Here is a 22,276-nt window from a genome sequence, read left to right as displayed (position 1 = left end):
AGTTCAGTTACTCAAAAAGCAGCAGCATGGGTTCTTCTAACACCAACACTTTGTTTGCTTTTGCACATTCTTTCTACTACAGATTGTCAGAGTATCTGTATGCTACTAAAATGAGCTCTTTGTGGAATCCAAAATCTCATGTTATAGCAAATTGTCATGTAAGTAATTTAACAATGTAAGAAAAGTCCTTAGAGCAGCACTACTTTGCAGACCATCTGTTTGGAGCACATAGAAAAGAGTCAGTAGTCTTTCTAGGATGATTATATCCTACTTGCGTAAAGCCTTACCACTGAGATAAGAGTTACTTTAAGTTTCTGAATACTCTTAGAGCTTACTCCAAAGCAAAACAGGCTTTTCTTCAAGTCTCATCCACTATTTGCTCTCAAAGGAGACTGCTTAGAAGTGATACAAAACAAAGTGAGGCAGAGAACAGGAAAAAAGAAAAGGTTTATATTCATCTGCTTTCTCAGTAAATTGAAAGAATGAGTTCAAGTTGAGCAGGCGTTTGAAGACTCCTTTGAGGCTGACAGCTACTTCCAAAATGTCCGGTGTGGTTGTTCTCTCATTTCTTTCCCTCATCACTTCTGGCACCATTTCCTTGTTTCTCCCAGATCCCCGAGAACTGCTCTGAGCGTTCCCTTTGACAGGGAACAAGTTAGGGTATCTGGCTCAAGTGAGGAAGTATGTTAAAGCTGCAGGGAAAGAACATCCCACCTCAACCCCAATGTCACACAAACTTCTTGGTAAGGCATGAAACATTTTCGTTTGTAGTCACTCCTGCTACAATTAAAAGCTTCCTTAACAGTTTAGTTCTGTGTTTAGCTCAAAATTCTTACTTCACCTTCAACATCTTCAAAGTAGTTGCAGATTATATCTTGTTACTGAAGCAAGACTTATGATTAGCTATCAATGAAAAGCATCTGTGCTGCCTTAATTTTAAAGATCACTTCTGTTTACAGAGATGTTCGCTGTTTTGGGTGAGTAAGGTCTGCTGTTTAGGTTTGGGGTTTTTTTTGGTTGTGGGTTTTTTTTTTTTTTCCAGACTACATCCAAATAGCAAAAGCTTCAATCTGCTACTCTGACTTGTGAAAATAATACCTCAAACCCAAACCAATGAGCACTTTCCTTTATTTGCCAAACTCAGAAGAACTGCAACTTATGACTGTGTGAAATACACACTTCGTTCAAAGAAACAGGGAAAGCAGCTTTCAAATGTACAGTGAAATAGAGTTCCAATTGCAGACCATGTTGTACAGTTTACATTTCACCATGATGTCATGGAGAACTTGATATAATCTCTATATACACATTTTTAAACACTGTACTCTTGAACTTCATTTGAAGCCTTGTAGTGAAGTACTGTAAGCCTTCACACAGTTTTCACAAATGGGGGCAGATACTGGAACCCATGACAGGATCCCAGTCCACTGGTATCTCCAGAACCTAGTTCCATTAGTAGAGGGCTGCAATCATTCCACATCAAACACGCAAACAGCTTTTCCAGTAGAAACAGACTTTCTTTATCCACACCAGCATAAAACTGGTCTCTTCCAGCTATACCAAAGCTACTTTGAGATACCACCATTCATGATGGTTTTTCAAGCTAAAGCCGGAAAATCCTCAGGATCATCAGGATTCGGAGCAACAAGCTGCACCTATAAAGTAAGAAAGGAAGCTTTATAAAAATGAATGCATTTCAAAAGCATCTGACAGCTATGTATATGTATTTTACCCTGAAAAGGGTTCATTATTCTATTCAAGTTAAATGCTTTGTATCCATCACTATCACAGAAATGCTAAGCATTTATCTTGGAAGTTACGACTACTGTAATTTCTTCAGTGTGAACATTATTTATAATGTTGATCTACTGCTTGGGGAGGACCAGAAGATCACAAGTTCTGCAGCACTGAAGTGAAGGAAAAAAAGTAAAGCAATCTCACCCAAAATACTGTCTGTTTTTAGAAGCAGCATTATTAGCTTTTTACATTCTAAGGCTACTGCATGTATTAGATTGTAGTTTTAAACTCTATGCTCTATTATTACAAAGAGCCTTTTTCATTCAGATGAAATAAATGCATCAAATCATTTCCGTATCATTCTGTAAGTTCCCAACCTTAAAAGTATTTTACTCATACTAGACAGAAGTAAACTGAGACTTTCAGTTAGTATGAAGGATAAAGATGACATTTTTCAGTGCGCAAATGCTTTTTTTTTTTTTTTTAAGAGAAAAAGGTCAGCAGAAGTTTTTCTTAATGGTTATATTGAACACTTATATCATTCTGTAGGATGCTGTATAGGATTCTGTCTTCATCTGTAGGATCCCAGATTTACTGATCTCACTCTCAGTAAGCAAAGTACTATTACTGTACTATACTGAAATTTTTTGTAAGGGATACAAGCCTTTAGTCATTTTAATCACTTCCCAATTTGTATCAAAATTCATTGCAGAAACAAATCTTCATTGTAACTTTCCTCTAGTTACCATTACAGCAATTAGTAATCAGACCTTTTGAAATTTATGTGTTAAGAGTTGTGAGCCTGAACTGGTATTTAATTTTAAGTAACATGATATGGGTCAGGAACTCAAAACAACCAGGCCAACACACTACGAGGCAGGAATTAAAAACAAGTCTGTCGCTACGGAAATCAGTAATTCCACACAAAAGGGGGCGGACACACACGCACCCCCCAGCAACCAAAAAAATCTCCAAGCAAACAACAACAAAAACCATAAAAAACATTACCACTACTTCTGGTCGAGGTCCTGTCTCCTCAACTCGTCTGCCACGACCACGACCACCTCGTGCTCCTCTTGATCCACGGCCAGGGCGAGAAAGACTCCCAAAATTAATATCCAGTTGAGATGTTATGTCATTCACTGGTCTTCGAAAGACATGAGAATCATCTTCAAAGTCTTCTTTTTGCAACTAAAAAGAAGATCTGGTTAAAACCTATAGCTTCCACAACCTTTTCCCCCCCCGACACATAATACACACGCACACTTGTATTACAGACTAAGCAGCAGATAAATCAAGATGACATCCGGAATAGAAGACAGGCCTTAACTTGCACAGGGTTTTAACAGAGGCGAGGCAATTGTAGCTTCCCAGATGCCTGGGATAGTTCTTTTTTGGCTCAGAGAGCCCTGGCAACAAAATCTTCTGTACCACCTCCGTAACGCTGAAGAGGTTTTTCAGAAGTATCATCTACGAGGTTTTCTAAGGGTCTAGAGAATCAGGTTAAGCTGATTCTTAGTCCTACAATTATCTTCAAGTAATGGTTAGAAGGCCATAGTAAAGCACAGTATTTGGCTACTAGCCGATCTATTAGTCTATTTGTCTGCAGCTATGAGATTACTGTTGTTTTAACTCTGTGTATTCCTAGTAGCTAGTGGATATAAGACTATTGCCCATCATAATTTTAATGTGCATGGTAGTAATGATAACACATATGTAAACTCATCCCACACAGTGATGAATCACTTATTTTGTTCAATGTCTAATACAGGGGTTTGACTTGTCCATGTTATGCAGTTCCTGTATCTCCTATTCTATGTTCATTTTGACAAGGTCCCTTGATACTGCCAGCCAAGAAACTTTACAGGCAAAAAGAACAGAAACTTGCATGCACTCTTCACACACTTGCATACTCTCTTCAGAACTTGTGAAAGATATTCTCCCCATCCCGACCACCATCTCCCTCAGAGAAGGAAGAGGGGATAACGGCAACTGTGAGCACCAAAAGCCATGCTAAAAAGGAAGCAGGCCACTTCAGTATTAAGTGTCTGTCCCTGGAAGCACTCAATGACCTAAAGTGCTTAAGGCTTAAAAATCTGCAAGTTTTAATGTTAACATTATAACTAGACAAAGGATACATGTATTCATACATGCATGCAGACCTTAAAGATCAAAATTCCATCATGCTAGACTACAAGTATATGCACGTACTTCTGTGACCCCCAAAATCTGAAATCTAAATAAGCAAGAATCTGTGAAAGAAGCCTCCCCTCTCTCCCCAATCATATCAATAAACTAGAAGTTGTCCCTGCAATGTCAATCCTAGTAATATGGTGGAATAAAAGTTAGGGAAAAGCGGGGGGGAAAAAGCACATTACTATAGAACAAGCTCTCCAGAGTTACTTGTAAGAAGCAGGACCCTAGAACTGTAAAGAAAAGGAAAAAAAAAAAAAAAAAAAAAAACAAACCCATATATTCCAAGTGCACAATGAAAGCTGGGATCCAGCACAGATGAGAAATGGGGCACTTAGCATCCAGACTAATAGATGCCAAAACCCAAGTTTCATATATACATGCAAGTGTATACTGGCAAGTAAGCTAAACAGGATTCAAAGTTAGGATAAGAAGTGCTTAGTAAACCAAGTTTCTCTGGCAGTATTACCAGAGATCTACATAGGTGGCAGCAGCAAGGACACAGGTTTTATATTGCTAAGACAGAGACGTAAGGGAGAACAACTTGATACAGAATCATAGAATCATAGAATCATTAAGGTTGGAAAAGACCTCTAAGATCATCAAGTCCAACCGTCAACCCAACACCACCAATATATTACGTATTTGAATACAAAATAGGGGTGATGATCTGATAGAAGAAAGTGAACAGCCGGTTAAGTTTAAAGCAAGTTTTGGGGCACATACGTGATTACAGTAACAAAGCTTAGATACTGATTTCTAGTCTGTTCAGATTATACTAGAACTAGTAGAACAAGAATAGAGACAGTTTCCTAACCCTAGGTATAAAGCAGAGTTTACAGAACTCCTGAGGCAATGCTTACATCATCGCTATATTTTGACTTGTGAATCACCACTGCTTTGGAAGGAACAGTGGATTCTGGCTTCCGGATGTTGAATTCAGGCTTTGGTCGATTCTGTTGCTGAAGATTTTTCCACTCATCTAACGTCATTTCTTGAACTACTTCTTCCATTGGCTCTCCTTCAGCAACTCTAAAGGTTTATAGTTGTAAAGTAAAAACCATTAGCTTGCAACATGCCAGGATGAACAAGAACACTAATCTCTAAAGTAAGGATACTAAACAAAACATTTGGAATGTTTCTCACCAAATTACTATCCTCAATTTCCCTTACTCCCCACAGTAATTTGATGTGCGAGTTTTACATTAATGTAAGTTGGAAAATATACTTATGGCCTGTTTGAAATTAGCCATACGAGCAAATGCTGTCTCCAGCCTCCTGTAGTAAGTTCTGGTATTTATCCAGTCTCATTGTAAGTTCAAGCACTTCGGATTCTAGACAACACCAGTCTGTCTTTTGATCTGGCATATTCTCAACTCTACTGTTTAATAATGAATCTACTCCTCGCAAATATAGCCATAATTAAAAAAGCATACCAAGCCGTTTTAAAATACCCCGATTGCATGGTTTTATTGACTCGTACTGCAGGATGACAATATGAGATAGATTCATGTTTCAGTGCAGCTTTCAGTCATCAAAAAGACATGATGGTCACACCATGGGATCTTCTAGGTAATTATTAACATATCCTTTGTAAATTTCACAAGATGCTTCTTTGATTTCTTTTGTCAGATGTAGTAGCACACAAGGAGACAGTATTTATCACCTGGCAAAATCAGATTAATCCTAGGCCAGTTTTAATTTGTCACAAAGTGCAATAATGATGGTATGTTCAAGGAAAACATATGGAGTACATCGGAGTCTGCCTTGCATATTTTTGAACTGTGAAGACAGAAGTCCAAGGCCTTATGTCTGTATTCGTTAGACAAGATACCTAAGACAAAACTAAAGATTCTTCTCCACTCATCACTGCTTGACTACTCTTCTGCCACTTTTCTGATGCTGACCGAGACTGCCTTGCCCAGCACCAGCAGCTATTAGAGTATACTACAGGTGTACCTTTTAATGATATTTGCAGAAAGCTATTCCCTACTAAACAGCATCACATGCCGGGAGCACAACTCGCTTCATCACCGTAATTGTTTGCTGCAGAAACAAGTCAAATACCATGAACTACAGGAAAACCTGCACTGATTACTCCCAGACAGTTGAGAAACCATTTTTCCCTTCTCCCACACAAAACTGTTACACATTGCAATAGCAGTCAAAGTTGGTTAAGTATTTCCCTAACGCTGATTTTTCCAGAAAACCCTTTCAATTAGGTCCCTTCTGGTGGGAGAACTATGGTTTTGTTTTTCCTCATTCAATCGCAGTTCCAAATCATCTTCTACCAAACGCTGATGATTTTTCCAATGTAAATACATAATTGATTAGATGCAAGTTGGAAATTTATTTTATCATGGAAAGATGCAAAGTCAAATGACAGTCAGTGAACTGTGCATTTTGTTTTTGAAGTTATACAAGCACCCCATCAGAATACACACGTTTGTTGGGAGTGTTCTGTACATTTAGAACTAGCCTATATAGGAACAGGCCTGCTCCCTCTTCCTACTTCATCTTGCAGAGAACCATTCTATTTCTTGCCAGTCAAAATTATACAATATTTTCCTGAAGCACCCAGCGTATGACAGGTAGAAGCAGAACTGAACAGTAAGGCAGCCCTTAATTTTGGTTCTAGGATGAACAGTTTTAAATGCACTTCGCAGCAAAAATAAAAAAAAAAAAATATGCAATACCCTCTGACATGCCTTCATGCCCTGTTATTTTGAAAATTCCAGCTGTATCAATCAAAAGTTAAAGGTTAAAAGACTGGTAAGCAGTTTGTGGTTCCATACTGATTAAGAAGATCTGAAATGAATTAGAAGGATTGTTAAGAAAAAAATTAACCGGTTTACTGAGTTAAATCAAAGATACTGGTGAAAGATGCAGCTACTTCTGGAAAAACACCAACAGATACTGTTCCATGTGTAAGAGCATTAAGAATCAGTTGCACCCCAAACATTTCCATTTGTTGTCCTCAAGGGTGAGAAGCCAGATCATTTTTGACCAATTATTCGGTTTTGGGAATAGGTGTTGGAAAAACAAGACTAGTTGCAAGCACCCAGAGGAAGAAGAAAAGAGAAAGTAAACTAATAAAAAGGGGGTCTATTAAATTGGTTTGATTTCTTCCTAAGCCACTCTTTCAGGACAGAATCAGTAAATTGCATATCTGAACTTTAGGAAGTCTTTGGTCCTCCTCTCCCATTAAGTTTTCACCACATTAGTCCTTGGTGAGAGCTGTAGAAAGATACAGAACCGGTTGCAATAAGTACTTGAGAAGTAGCTATCAATCTTTCAATTTGCATAAGAAAAACAAGCATCTGAGTGGAGCTTTAAGACCAGCTCTGTGCAGTTATCTGCAGTATAATATACATTTACTGCATTTCCTATGGCACAAAGCTTGTGAAAGAGAAGGGCAATAGTGCAAGTGTTCAAGAATACTGAAGGACTGACCAGTGGTATGAGATGCTAAAGAGACCGAGTAAGTGATCTGAAAACAAGCAACCAAAACAACCACCACCAGGAAGTCCCAACGACAAGTAGAAATACATACTTTCAGGCAAAAGTATCAGCCACCCAAACACAAGAACCACTAGCAAGGCAGAAGCTCTGAACAAGGGGCCCCAACCCCCCCAAACTGTGCAGGTAATCCAGACAAGCTGAACTTTAACAACAGCATTTGTCCCTTCTGCAACAGCATAGTGTTATAAGGATCATCAACAGTTTTGTCTGGAACAGATGTCACTGCTGATAGGGTGGAACAAAGTCTCAACTGAGTAATGTCTTCTATGTGGGAACAGGTAGGAAGTCCAGAATAGAATTGCAAGACAGGCATGAGGTCTAAAATAAGTGATCTACATGGGCAGCCTTTAAAGAGATGCTGAGGAGGAAACATACATAATGCTAAAACAAAAGAAAGAAAATTTTGCATATCCATGACGTTAAGGCAAGACACTCAGGAGAAAAAAACCAAACACAGTAGTTTCTATTTTCAAAGTATTGAAAGACCATCAAGGGACATTGAAATCTCTATCAGTAAAGGACATTAACATCAACTAGACAGGTATGAGAAGTGGCACAGGTATGGTTGGTCATGCCTTCGGCCAGCAAGACCCCTTTCAGGTCTAAACTTCTGGGATCATAAGACAACACAAGGACATTTCACTACACAGCAATTTGACCTCTCAAAAAAGCAATCATGGGTATTGCTTTGAAAAGTACACATCTATCACAACCAACCACTTGCCTGTTCTAAAGGAAATACTGGTGCATTTATACTGCAAATGTTTGTTTTTTCAACTGCAAAGCACGGTTTGATTTTACTCCAAAGGATGGTTTCAACTGCTAGGTTATTAGCAATACAAATTTGTTTTAGGATGCTGAGACTCCCAAGGCAAAATACCTCCCATTAGTGAAGCACAGCAACAGGAACTTGCGTATCACATTTTGTACAGAGACTCAGCTGTAGCAGGTTATTTTGGGCACCAAGCCTGCATGGAATTGCACTCTGTGCATTACTTTCTACCTTCTAACCTTATGCATTTTTAGTAACTGCTTGGTGTACGTTTTCATTAATCAAGTTAATAAGCTCCTTGGCACACCAAAATCACGCTTACAAAATATTGCCAGACACCTAAGCGCGGCCTCTGGACAGGAACAAACTGAACTGACAATGCAAGTATACCAAAACACCAAATGGGAGTCTTCAGTAACGGTTCCTACTGCTTCAGTGTTTTTAATGGATGACCATAACGCTCTAGCTACGCCCTGTTTACTGTGCATACCTGTGTTGCAGGAACTGCTCTACGTGAGCACATTAATATGCAGAAGAAATGCAAATGAAAGCTCAGTTGTTCGGCTGATTATTTTCATATCATTAAAAATAATGATAGTGGGTCTTATTCAGATCAGTTTTTGTATTATTCAGCTGCACAAAGCACATTTTTATTCAGCTTTTATCAAGAAATCAATGACATGACTCCTTCCTATTAAACATCATTTACAGAAGCATTACCACCAGTTACAGCAAAATTCAAACTTAAACAAGGTAAGACCAAGCAACAACTGTACAAGTATAGAAGAAAAACACTGAACCAAATATTAATGAGGATCTGACCTGGTCTATGGATAGCTTTATGTCACTATTAAAAAAAAAACAAAAAACAAACAAACAAAATCAAACAAGAGAAGTAAATAGCTCAGCAAACTAGAAGACAAATTTTGAAAGCTTCCTATTAAATGACCAGAAGAACACATAGCTCCACAAAAAAGGAAGAAAATCCTATGTGAAGAAATGGAAAAAAACTCCACAGAATAAATACTAACTCTGCAAATACCTCTGATAGGAATTGATTAGAGTATGTGTCGTACTGAATAAAAAGAAAAATCTATTCATTTGCATTACTAGTCAACACAAGTGTGTTACGTTGTTCAGACTGTGAAGACAAGTTCAACAGAAAGCAGCTGTGAGGAAAGCTTATACTGCTGTACTACTTATATATTTTATACTTATTAATGCAGCAAAAAACCCACAACTATTAGCATGCAGTTTGGGATGCTATAAACAGAGATTGATATTGCTGATACACTCAAGGAAATTTGAAGATATAAAAGAAATAACTTGATTTTTATTATAGAAGTATTAAATAAACTCTTGTCCTGCAACACTCCGCAAATGGAAGCTCAAGTACAGCAATGCATGAGAAGAAAAACACTGAACCAAATACTTATGAAGATCTGGCCTGGTCTATGGATAGCTTTATGTCACTATTAAAAAAAAAAAAAAACAAAAAACCAAACAAAAAACCCCCACCAAAAACAAGAGACGTAAATAGCTCAGCAAACTTGATGACAAATTTTGAAAGCTTCCTATTAAATGATCAGAAGAATACATAGCTCCACAAAAAAGGAAGAAAGTCCTATGTGAAGAAATGGAAGAAAATCCCACAGAATAAATACTAACTGCAAATAACTCTGCAAATACTAACTCTTTTCTCAACAACAGTCCTGAAGGCAAGACCCTCTAAGTTCACAAAAGTCTTTCCAGAGTTGCATTGAAATTAGCCTGTACCACATCAGAAAGCTATACGGTATCTCCATGCAGACAAATTATTCCCAACTTCCAGGAATATTTTTTTTTAATTTCAAATGGAAACAGTTACAACAGGAAAGAGAATGAGAGAAGAAACAAACCCACATTTTCCATCTCTTCCTCAATACAAGCACACAACTGCAATAAAGCAGTAGAAAAGAAATTGATTGCTTGGAGTCGCCACATTTAAGAGTCAAAATGAGAACAATCCTAGCAGAAGCTTAAGCAAACACACACCCCTACACCTTCAGTATTGAGGCTGTAGCAAAAGCAGAAGGTAGCCTAGCTAGAATCTTTTGCTGGTGTATGTTACCTGCCAAAATCCAGCAACTCTGGAGAGCAAGGGCAATCTAAGCATACAAGACCTTAAAATACATCCTGAAGCCTGAAAACCATACCCCACCAGCTTTTGCTTTTAAATATTAAAAAACCAAAAATAATTCCACCTTGTTAAGGTGTATGCCATACAACCATCCCTAATTACCTAGGCACTATTTGCACAATGTCTCCTATTTTAAAATACATAGAGTCACCAAGCTGACACTAACCCCAAAGGTAAGTGCAATGAGGTATATGTAATTCGTATTTTGTATACAGATTTGTGAGTCTTCAGGACAATATTTACCACCCTGAAAAGAATACATGATGCAGAATTTTGTACTTGTAGGTTACATGCATTTTTGAATCTTACGGATTTCAGTGGACTATTCCTAAACAAAGCTTTTTTTAGAAGCAGGAAGAGGAGTAAAATCTCCAGAAAGGCTCACAGTCTGACCAAATACCTAGTGAACTCTGAGAAAGGTAAAACCATTAAAGACAACTGACAGATTCTGTCAGATGCCTTTGCCACTATATATACTTCTCATGCCTTATGCTCTACAAGGAACTGATGTCAGGACACATCTACAAAGAGCCTGAATTGGAGTAGAAACAAATACAAGTCTGAAATAAGTAAAAGTAGTTGACAAAAAAAGCTGAGTAACTGTTTTCATATTTAGCTAATATAGTGCATTTTTGACAGTTTATCTACCCTACCCATCTGATTTAAGTTAGTCTAGAAACAGTTTTCTGGAAATCCAACCATAGTCATTCAATTTCAGAGACACATTTCCTCATGTATACTCACCTTTAGCTATACATTAAAAGCTAGTTTAAAATTAAAAGAATCAAAGCTATATTAACTCAACTTCTTACAGGGTTATACAACCTGAACATATAGAACAGGTTTTGTAATCTAGTCAGCTTTATAATTAAGAAATGAACCAAGGCCACTACTAACTGGAGCTGCATCACTAGGTAAAAAAGGCTTCATAGCAAGCTAATTTTTCTTCATAGCAGAAGAGAAGGCTGACTTATTGCACTGATCCTCTTTCACTCATTGGGAGATATTCACTATATGCTATTTGAATATTCTTTGAAATCTCTTACTTGGACAAGATTGTCCAGTTACTTTTTCTTAAGCCAGTGTTTATTTGCTGTGAAGTAAATTCTCACTGGACACCGATAAGAATGAAAGCCAGCAGGCAAGGGGCAGATTTCTCTCCTCCTACTCCTAAGGCTCACTGCAAGACCATTTCCAGCAAGTTTTTCAAGTTCTACAGAGCCCTTCATGAACAACTGCATGGTATTAGTGATTGGTGAATACTGACTTAGAGACTTTTATCTTAGTGTATTTTAATTGTGTTTGTACGATTGCATAGGCACCCTGAGTGCCTTTTTCTCATAGAGAACTTCAAAAAGCAGGGTAGTTTTTACAAATTAGCCAAGTTAAAAAGGTAACAGACAATATGTAGCTCCTCCTTAAATTATCACCGAATCTTAGGAACGTAAGCATCACTGGCAATTAAATGCAATCTGCAGCTGCATAAACCAAGCGTTAGTCAGAATTAGGGATGCATTTTCTTGACTCATAAATATAGACAAAGGTTTTCTATTTTTAAATATGCGCACTAGCAAAACTTCACAGTTCACATTTCAAGTATGCCTTGAAATACTGATATACAGGTATATCAGTAACAGTCAATTGTTTTCTTTGTATTTAGAATGAAAATATTGTAGTCAGACTATACTTGTTCAGAGCCTCTCCTTCAGATGCCCCTGGCTGCTCAGCTGTTTCTGCAGTCTCTTCCATAGGAGCAGTCTGTTCCATCCCACTAAAACAGTAAACAAAAAAACACTAAGTCTTCACAGGTCACACTGGAAAAGAACCTTGCAGATCAATACATGACTTTTTTCCAGAATTCCTTAGGAAGGGAAAAAAATAGAGGAGAAAAACTCTAGGATCATAAGCAGGCAGTAGATCTACTAAGTGACTAGTTGAGCAACTAACAATATGAGAAGTATTAGGAAAATCCGACTTCTACGTACTTTTAATCAAAAAAGTGAAAAGCATGCATGAAGACAAAATAATTCAATCATGAATACTAATATCAGTACTTGATTACAGTGTATCACTGATGTTTGGGTTTGCCTTTCTGTTTCTTTTTAACTATTAAAGTTGAAATTATATGGCAAAATTCATACTCCAAGTTTGTATTTTCTGTAACACCGACATTAGTTCACCGTCAAACGAGAAGAGTAGCATACTTACTTCCATTCCATTGGTAGGCATACATATTTAAAATTAACACATTCTAGCTTTGATGCATCATTGAGTACAATTAAGGCACAGACGTGCTTTTAGAGTTACTTAGACAACTCCAATTTAATGTCACTTCTACCACACGCACCACATCACAAGAAAGCATTGATATCTCATGTTTATATCATAAGTTCTGATGCTACTGAACTGAAAAAAAAACTTAACTAGGGAGAATAAATATAAAGGATCTTAAGTTTCTTGCACTTTATAAAGTTTACACAACCTTCCCTGATATCCTACAGAAGCTAGTTTTGTGCTTTTGGTCAGCTAATTCTGTGCTATCAGCTCAGAACTATGTTAACCTAGCTAATCCTTTGTTTTGAAAAGCCAGAGTACCTAACCAATCTTTTACTTTTAGTATGAAATATTATAGAAGAGATAGAAGTTAGTACAATCTTTCAGAAGAACTTGGAATATCAAGTCCCAAAATTATTACCCATCAAGGCTGCATTTTTCAGCCTTTTAGCCAGATTGCCTGAATCTACCATGTAAGTTTTAAAAACAAAATTTTATTTTTAAAACAATTTTGTGAATGAATGTGCATGTGGGCAAAGATGTATGCTGTAAGTTCAAAGTGATGCCTTTTCTCTGTCCTTTATAAGAGTTCTCAATTAAAGAGCTCTAGATGCACATGAGAACAAAAGCTACTGGAAAGAGTAGCATATTGCTAGGTGCAAAGAATGGACAAACCCCGACATTTCCAGTGAACTTTTCACAAATCTGAACAGAAACCAGTAAGAGAAATATAGAATTAAACTGAAAATTCCCAGGTTTTTTTGATCTGACCATTAATAAGCCATCACATTCTGTTACTGATCCTCCTGTGCATTTTAAAGTGTATTTCAGTGGTAAAGTCAGCTAAATATTACCTCTAGAGCCACACTGAATCGTATTACAGTTTTGCAATTTAGAAATGATACATACAACTTGAGAAAAAGAAACTGGACTTTAAACGCACTAACAGAATTTTGATCTTTTAATCGGCATTTTGTAGAAATGCCATTAAATACCAGAGTCCCACTTCCTTGACTATTGAGAAAAGCTGTAACTTACTTCAATTAAAAGACAACTTGGTCCCAATCAAAAGATTTTGGCAGTCTTAACTGAAGAAACATCCTCATGCTTTTGCTACAATTTAATCTCATGAAGGAGACGAGTTCAGAAAACTGTAAAACTATGTTCATCACAACAACATTCATCACAAGAATTAATAGAAAGCAAGGCTTATAAAGCTCAAAATGGACATGAAACTGATGAACAGAAAATAATGATCTAAGGTGGGCCTCAGAAAATGATGATCTACAGTGGGGCACAAGTGTATGCTGTACCTCGTATCATCTTTAACTGTTCCCCAGTTGCGAGCTCCTCCTCCACCCTTTTTGTCATCTGCTTTAATTCCTCTAGAAAGAGAAACAGGGTTCTGTGAGTTTAAGAGCTTTTTTTCCTTAGGACCTCAAACTAAAACCAGTATTCACTTTTTGCCAGCCAACTTGGATACAGAAGAAGGGAACAGAATACTTAAGAGACATTACTGCAGTGCTGATTATTGTTTACTTGTATACCAAGTAAAAAGCAGCACACAGAACACTTACGTTTTATCAGTCCCACTTTGTCTTTCAAATTCACGTTTTCCTCTTTGATCAAAGCCATCGAAACTTCTATTTATTCCACCACCTCTTCCTCTACCTCGCATTCCACCTCTTCCTCCACCACGACCTCTTATTGGCCTTTCACGATCTAATCTTTCAATTGGTCTAAAAAGAAGATTTCTAGTCAGATTTTTGTTCCTACAGAACAGTTAAGAAGGGGAAAAGAATTCATATGCTTGTATTTGTGCAGCTGTGAGAGACATCAGTATATGAGAGCTACTGTACAACAGTAGCTGTACAACACTGCTTAGAGTGCATCTTTACACAGCACACAGTACAGTTGTATTAGTTTTGTCATTAAAAATGGACGTAAACTGAACTCAGGGGGAATTATTACAGATAACAGGAATAGAAAGTTCAGCTGTTTATTGGTAATAGAGAAGTTAAATAAAACACTATAAAACTGTCAAATCTTCAGCAACTTTATCAGGCAGTAGCTCCACTGTCTAAACCAAGATTAATGTGCAACTGCTAAAAATTTCAGGGAACTTGTTAAATAACAACTATTGTGATGTAAAGTAAGAACAGCCACACCCTCAAGCGTTAAAGGTTTAGGTAGAATTTTCCAGTACTTATAAAGAAAACAAAATTGATATGCATTCACTGTCCAAGCAGTAAATAGTATGACAGGTTTATTTTCAGTTTGAACAGTAAAACCCATTCAACTTAGAACTTGCAGCACATGTTCTGCAAAGCTTGGTACACGAGCTCAGAAAGGAACATTTATGTTGCAGACTAGGGGTTATGTTTTCAGATCTTTACACTTTTCAGTTTTGCCTTGTATTTGTAACATTTAACAAAACTGCTCCAAATCAATCTGCAAGGAAGCTGAAATTACAGCTCTGACAGGGATAAACTAAGTCATCTTGCAACAAATCTATACATTAATAATGCAACCATGCCTTCAAGTTACATCTGGCTACTAGATCTGTTTTTAAGAAGGTTAAGTCCTTCCCTTCCCACCCTTCTGCAGATCCTCCATGAGGGACCTTACTTCTCCCTCTATGATACATACCTTTCCACCGTGAATTCTGCTTGTCTTTCTGTTTCATAGGAACGGTATTCCCTGAAAGATGGTCTCCATTCAGTTTTGTCTTGTTTCACCTCTGCTCCTCTGTTATTGAATCCTTGCTCTTCTCCCCGCTTAGGTGCTCGCTTCTGGCCTACACACACACACATATAGATTACTAACAGTTTAATAATAACTAAATTGCAGTTACCAAACTACTGACTGAAATGAGTTGCTTACACCTTACAGTCTTCTGCTTTGCTCTCTCCAATCCCAAGTCCACCAAAATATTAAAAGCACTTACAGTTAATGTTGCCAGACATTGTCTGTTTCAAAGACATCTACTTATTTTCCCTTCTGTATTGATCAACCTGCCTCAGGCAAAAATACTATTGGGTGTTGATACAGCTCAGACATTTCCAGAGACGACAAATCTCATTTTGCTCACATTCAGTCACAGAAACGGAGAACAAAAACTGCTTCTCTCATGTTCTCTCAAGAATCTTGCTAGTGTACTACAGGACAAGGCAGAGAAGTTTCAATGGAAGACATGAGTTGCAAGATGGCTGCAGGATCAATGAAGGGCGAAAGAGGAGGACGGTTAGAGACAGGCATTAGTTTAGTTGTTGATCATGAGACAACACACCTCCTGCCAGATGAGCTGAATTTAGAAGTCTGAGCCTGCACCTCTACTTTAAGCTCACGACTATGGTATCCAACAACCAGATGCAAGTCACCTCCTTCTACTACTGTTCTACGGAGGAGAGGACCATTCACCAACACTAAAGTCACTGTAGCAGAAACTCAAGCAGTCAGTACAAAGGCTCCAACACCACTAATTGATTCTAGAATGTCAACATATTCCAAGATAAAACATATTTAAGCTTTTTGGGGGTTTGTTTGGCCATTGTCGGGGTTAAGGAAAAGTAGGTTGGGCAGAGTGAATGCAAAGAAATTGTGTATTGTGAGAGAGAATAAACTGAGGTTATCCACACAACCCATATACATCCAGCGTAAGACTGAAGTTCATTATGTGCTTCCTTCCCCATTTTCCCAAATTCTGTGCTCTATTTAGGACAAAGTTCTCCAGAAGCAAGCAAGCCTTTTGTCTGCTAGGCCCCTATACTTACACTATTGGCTGAAAAAGGTGTTGGTTTAAGTCAATCAAGCAAGGAACTACAGAAACACTGCTCTCAGATCAACAGAACTGAGCTATTCTTTCCACAAGAAGCACCTGTGCAATGCTGCGCAAGTTACTGAACTCAGGTTAGTGGACAAGTGACAGTCCTGGCTACTGGGCCTCTGTTGCTAGCACATAAAGAGAAAAAAGCCTATTCCATATCACAATATTAAGATACAAATTAATTCATAGCTCCACAGAAATGCCGGTATAAGATCTCTGATCAAAGCTTAGGTGGTAAGCATGAAGTCTGTAACATCATCTTTAAAAAGAAAACTTCAAAGAACTATCCACTTAGTGAGTAACGTAGAAGAGTGGTAAATAAAGTTTTTTGTTATGCAGCAAGGACAGTCGTATCTGTACACAGAAGATAGTTTTATTTGTGCCGCAAATGCAACCCTACCTTTGGTTTTCTTTAAACTACAAACCACTTGACATAATATATTCCAGTAATTCTCTTTCTTCTCAAGATTTGGAGTTGCTCGATCCTTAAAGCAGCAAGCATATTTACGTCCCAGAAATTACGATGTAATCTCTGGATAAAGGACAACTTTTGAAATCGGTTTCTGAGTAAGCTTTTCAAACCCGGATGCTTTAATAAAAAGCAAAATTAGAAAGAATACAGAATTGTACATGCTGTTGGGAAACATGTCTGCTCTATGCACATCTCAGCTACAACACCCAACTAAACAAGTGTTAATACCAAATTGGAATCTTGCTCTGGAAAAAGTGACTACTCATTTCTGACCTCATTTTTACTTATTTTGACTGGATCTGAATGCGCAACTGCAATACAAGAGTGCATTTTTATTTATTTTTGAGCCTCTCACTGGCTATCAGAAACATCAGTTATTCTAAACAGAGTAACTTGGCAAGAATGCAGCAGTCAGAGACTACTTAGTAGTTGTACTTAGTATTAACCTTATTAACCTTAGTATTAACCTCAATTTCACCTTCAGATTCAAAGAGCTCCTTAGAACTAGTACAGCAGTGCCAAAAAAATGAAGATGCAAAAGTCATTTTAAAAAGATGGTCTCTGATTCTGTTACCCAGTACCACTCAAAAGTACTTCAAAACAAGTCTTCTTGCCAGATAGGCCTGTGTATTACATGTCACTAGCACTGACCATGCTAGACAAAGCAGTCAGCTCTTCTCTGATTTCAGTGCAAGGCTATTCCACTTTGATTCTAACAGGTGGCTATAATTACTGCAGATGGATTTTAAATACGAGAAAGATTATTTGTGGCACTTATTACCTGTATAAAAACATTTTTAACTGGTTTGACAGACATGCAGCAGTGGATTAAAACCGTATGCAGCAACTACACCTCTCTAATAAGCCGAGTCACCCTCAGGGCAGAAGCTTATGACCTGCTTGTGAATCAGTTCAAATACCAGCACAACTTTCAGCTCTGCATATAAGGGCAAACTAAACTGGAGCTTGGCAGCAGTGGTAGCATAAGCGATCCAATTTTAATCCTCTGTCATATGTCTGTCCCAATGCAGACTCTTTTTTATTTAAGGAGCTGAAAGGCCACCTACCCTTTGGGGGGGAAAAAAAAAAAAACAATAAAAAACCCCAAAACATGAGCAATCATGTGTAGCACTGCCATAATAGCTTTCACTTAAAAGGAATTGGGCTACGCTTTGAATGCTCATTAACTATCTCTCCAAGGACACCCCAATTTTGTCTTTTTGTTTGGATATACAGACTGGTATGCAGGTTTTCTTCAAAACCACAAAAAAAGCTCTGGAGTTTTATGGATCATCTACTTGAGGTCTTACAAACATCGTGCTGAAAACTAAAGATAGCTCTTTCCTAGTTACCAAGTTTAGCCTCTCTTTAAGATGGTTTTCCTGTGTCTTACAGTTACATCTGTAATCCGTATTCAGCCGAAGACGTTGCCCATCATTCCCCATCTCACCACCGCTTCCCCATGAGGTTACTGCAGCAGCCCAGTCTGTCGGCTGAGTTGCCTGTCACTTTACTTTCTAAACTGAGGAATCAGAAAAGAAATCTGATGCTTAAACTGTTTCAACAGACCCAGCTTCCCCCCCCCCAGAAGAAGAGCGGAGCTAATATTAGAAAGACATCTGTAAATACTAAAATTACCAGTTACTAGAACTAGACATCGCTGAAGAAAAAAGCCCAGTTTTATAAGCTGTTGTTAAAACTCTAAATCATACAGAGCTAACGTACTTAAGTAGTTTTCACTTTCCCCACAGTAATACTTCACTATCAGTATTAGTTTTGTTTATACTGCAGCATTTAGATAGGAAGACTTTCTAGAAAAGTGTTTTTAATAAGCATGTATCACATGCAACTGGGAAAGCAGAAACTGTATTTTTAAGATCTGCATTGCCTGCTTTCCCAGACGCTGGATTAACAGATGGATTTAAAACAATGCAAACAAGTGGGACTTTTGCTTGGGAAGAGATAGTTTTCTAGGTTTTGTGGGCTCTTCACTGGCCCCCACTGAGACAGCAAGCTCATCTTTTTTTTTAATTTCTAGTTTTAAGGGAAGAAAGTTTTTTTGTGCTGCAAACCTTAACTTTAGACAAACATGACAAGGAGCCCAGCTTGCAACTGCTATCAGTGACTACAAACTAGAGCAGAAATCTTGCTCCGTTTCCCCCATTCCCTTATGTAAGGAGCATGGCAGGTGAGGGTGGCAGCTTGCATGCAATTCACAGGCTGAGGGAGATTACTGCTGCAAAGAGCATCAAAACCTTGTATTCTGACCTAAAATCCAGCTGACAATGCTGCATCATAGTGTTTTATGAATTCTCACAAGCTTGAGACCAACTCACCCCACCAAAATAGGTGACACAAACCCAGTGAGATGATTCCGTCAATACTCCATTTCCACAAATGCAGCCTGGGATGAAGAAGTGCCAAACAAAGAGTTTTTTTCTATTTTGCCCAAGTAGCACACACTGGAACAGAGCAAAGGCAAACTGAGCGTAGTTTTGATTCAGTTAGGATGCACATTAGAGCAATCATAGTGCCCAGATGAAAGACTTGTGTATCTTATGGCATGTATTTGAAGAAAGAAAAAAGCAATGACAAAATACTTTCCACTTGGCAATCTAACCTTAAGAGGTTTTTTTACTCAAAGATTATATGCATTGATTTATGGAGGACAGACCCACATATGGGCTGCCATGTCTTTACCCAGACTGCTGTCTGAATAGGTACATGCTTTGATACATTAACGTCACCTTACGGCAAGAAGTGCCACAGAACAATTAGTCTCTGTAGAAAAAGCATTCTTCCTCCTTATTTCACAAAACCTCTCTGAAATTATATCCTTTTATTGTTTCTTATTTTACAGAAATAAACATTCTTTGCTTTCTCCAAGTCTCATCTGCAGTTCTATATACACTCCTTTTGTAAGCTCAGATACCTTCTCTCAAAACAAAAACCTTAATGTAAGTTTCTCCCAATACATAGATCATTCTGTTAAGTTCCATCATGCATGTCACTCTAGCATGCTTTTTCTAGTTTTAACATCTTTGACGTGACCAAAAGAGCAGACACACTTCAAGACGTGGGAAGGTGAGATTCCTTCAAAGGCGTAACAATTCCTTTTCTATTTTCCTTGCTACTGCTACCTCAGTAATTCCCAACACCGCTTCTCTCCTAGATGGCAACTGGAAATAGACCTGCTGTTCTACAGTTAACAGTCCCAATGACTCGAGCTCTCTTTCCTAAACTACAATAGTTTGAATTCGAAAAATCTTTCACGTTGCAGTACAGCTTGCAACGCTGCCCCCCACCTCGATCCATGTTCTCCCACACGTATTACTTTACACTTACTGATAGTGAATTTCCTCTGACATTTTGTAGCTCATTTACAGTATGTAATTTGTGTCACTGCCCTGCAACTCTTCTTCTACTGGACTAAATAACCTTATGCCAGCAAACTTCAGTTATTTATCCCTCTCACAGCTCTTTTAGCACAGACTTCCCACCCACCTACATATACACAAAATAAAAAATTTAAACTGTGCTTGAAATTTTTCATTTCAGACAAGTTTCAGCTGCCTTCTAGATGTTAAAACAAAGCCAACAGCAGCACAATCACTGGTCCTAAATTTAAATCTCTTTCCACATATTCCAAGAGACCTTTCTTTCCTCTGCTTTCAGTTTAATAGCTCATTTTTAAATGCAAAACATCTGAGTCTCAAGAAACAATTTAATGGGAGTTCAGAGGAGATAAGCAAGTACAAAAACCAAACAGGAATACTGCTCCAGTTGGTCTGGAATGAGGGCAAGTGGAGAAGTTGAGCTGTAATTCAAGGATTTCCGTCATTAATCATGGCTGCATGCAAAGACACTACTTTATTACCATGTCAGTAACACAGTAATACCTATACACGGACAACTGATCTTCCCTTACAATAAAACGGCATAACTGGAAATAGTAAAAGACAGTTCACACTCTCACGGACTTATTTTGCTACATTTCAGAGCATAGCAGATTTAAGACTGCACAAACAATCTTACTTCCTCCCTTTTGCATGTGTGTGCCCATGTGATCTTAATTCCAAACTTTAAGCAATTAATTTTGTGAACTAAAGCATGGCTAATTACACAATTTGCAGAATACCACCACAGTATCCCAAAATACAAAAAAAGGTTTCAGCTGTTGCATGCAACACACCAGAGAAAGACACATGGAGTTAGACTCTATTCTGTGGTATTTTGTTTTCATGTGTGCCAGTGCTCAATTACAGAATTGCCTATGCAGCTTTCCTCTGGACAATCCTTACGACTGTGTAGCTGAAAGAATGATATTGGAATAAATTATTTAAAAAGAAGAAAATTGCAGTCAGGGGAAGATAAAATTCCCAAGAAACATTCCGTGCCACATTAACTTAAAACCGTAGCTAAAAACTGAAAACACATAGTATTCAGGAACTACATCTAAATGTTACACGAGTCATCAAATGTACATGAAAGAAGAAAACCTTTTAGAGGTATTAGCAACAAAGGTTTAGAGATTTCAACAGAACAGAGGTTATTACTGCATGATCAACAAATTTAATTTGCCTGGACCAGTAAGGAATGCAAGCTCTGCAACTGGGCTTTTTGAATAAAGAGCTGGCAAATGCAGTTTGGTCACTGTGTTAAGAATGAACTGAGTTAACATTAAGTGGTGCCATTATTAAGACTGTAATACCTACAAACAACCTTTACCCAAATCCTCAGCATACAGTCTAAAAATCACAAAACAACACAGTCAGTAAAAGAGAAAAAATACATCATCAAGGTCAAAAGTGTAGGTTTTCGTAGGCTATGAAATAAGAGTGCATTTTCTCCTTAAAGAAAGATTAAAAAATAGTCTCCTTACAGTTGTGTCCATTCATAATAAACAGTTTAGATTCTAAAGGTGAAAGTACTGGTTTATCTAGCCAAGTCCTCTTAGGAGGTTTGTTTCAAATTAAAAACATCTCCAGAAATTAAGTAGAAACTCCTCTGGAAAAGGCAGTGAAGAACTAAGTATAAAAATGTCGACTTACAGAACTTTGCGAGTAAATCTTCCACTCTAACATCAAAACATAACACCGAAATAAGTCTCTCAAACTACTGAAAACCTTTTTATATATTGCAAGATCGAAGACTAGGCTTGTTTCAAGTCCTTCTAAAGGTAAAGACTATTATGTTCAGATTTAATATGCTCAAGAAATAATACAATAGTAAAACAAAAATCATGAAACTTTTAGCAACACTTTTTGTACCCCAAACAAGCAAAACACTCCAGTAATTAGA

At 37.7% G+C, this 22,276-nt stretch overlaps 1 protein-coding gene across 1 annotated transcript; it reads right to left on the bottom strand.

Moving 5' to 3' along the window:
* Positions 1 to 1,524: 1,524 nt before the first annotated feature.
* Positions 1,525 to 18,420, bottom strand: HABP4 (hyaluronan binding protein 4). Its single transcript, XM_009583749.1, has 7 exons — positions 18,369 to 18,420; positions 15,327 to 15,474; positions 14,255 to 14,431; positions 12,091 to 12,174; positions 4,794 to 4,962; positions 2,746 to 2,928; positions 1,525 to 1,655 (listed from the first exon to the last, which is right to left on the bottom strand). The coding sequence occupies exons 1-7, from the start codon at positions 18,418 to 18,420 to the stop codon at positions 1,599 to 1,601; spliced, it is 870 nt and encodes a 289-aa protein (XP_009582044.1). The 3' UTR covers positions 1,525 to 1,598.
* Between the last annotated feature and the right edge of the window lie 3,856 nt (positions 18,421 to 22,276).

Source organism: Fulmarus glacialis, unplaced genomic scaffold, assembly GCF_000690835.1.
Source record: "Fulmarus glacialis isolate BGI_N327 unplaced genomic scaffold, ASM69083v1 scaffold16988, whole genome shotgun sequence".
Classification (NCBI taxonomy): Eukaryota; Metazoa; Chordata; class Aves; order Procellariiformes; family Procellariidae; genus Fulmarus; species Fulmarus glacialis.
This window is presented reverse-complemented; position numbering and strand designations above follow the sequence as displayed.

What these genes read in the sequence shown, in the direction of transcription:
- HABP4 (XM_009583749.1), bottom strand. Translation starts at nt 18,420, where the DNA reads ATGGGGAATGATGGGCAACGTCTTCGGCTGAATACGGATTACAGATGT. An exon ending in GCAGAATTCACGGTGGAAAG is followed by an intron (nt 14,432 to 15,326) that starts GTATGTATCATA and finishes AAATCTGACTAG; the next exon opens with AAATCTTCTTTTTAGACCAA. An exon ending in GAAGGAGAGGCTCTGAACAA is followed by an intron (nt 4,963 to 12,090) that starts GTATAGTCTGAC and finishes ATAAACCTTTAG; the next exon opens with AGTTGCTGAAGGAGAGCCAA.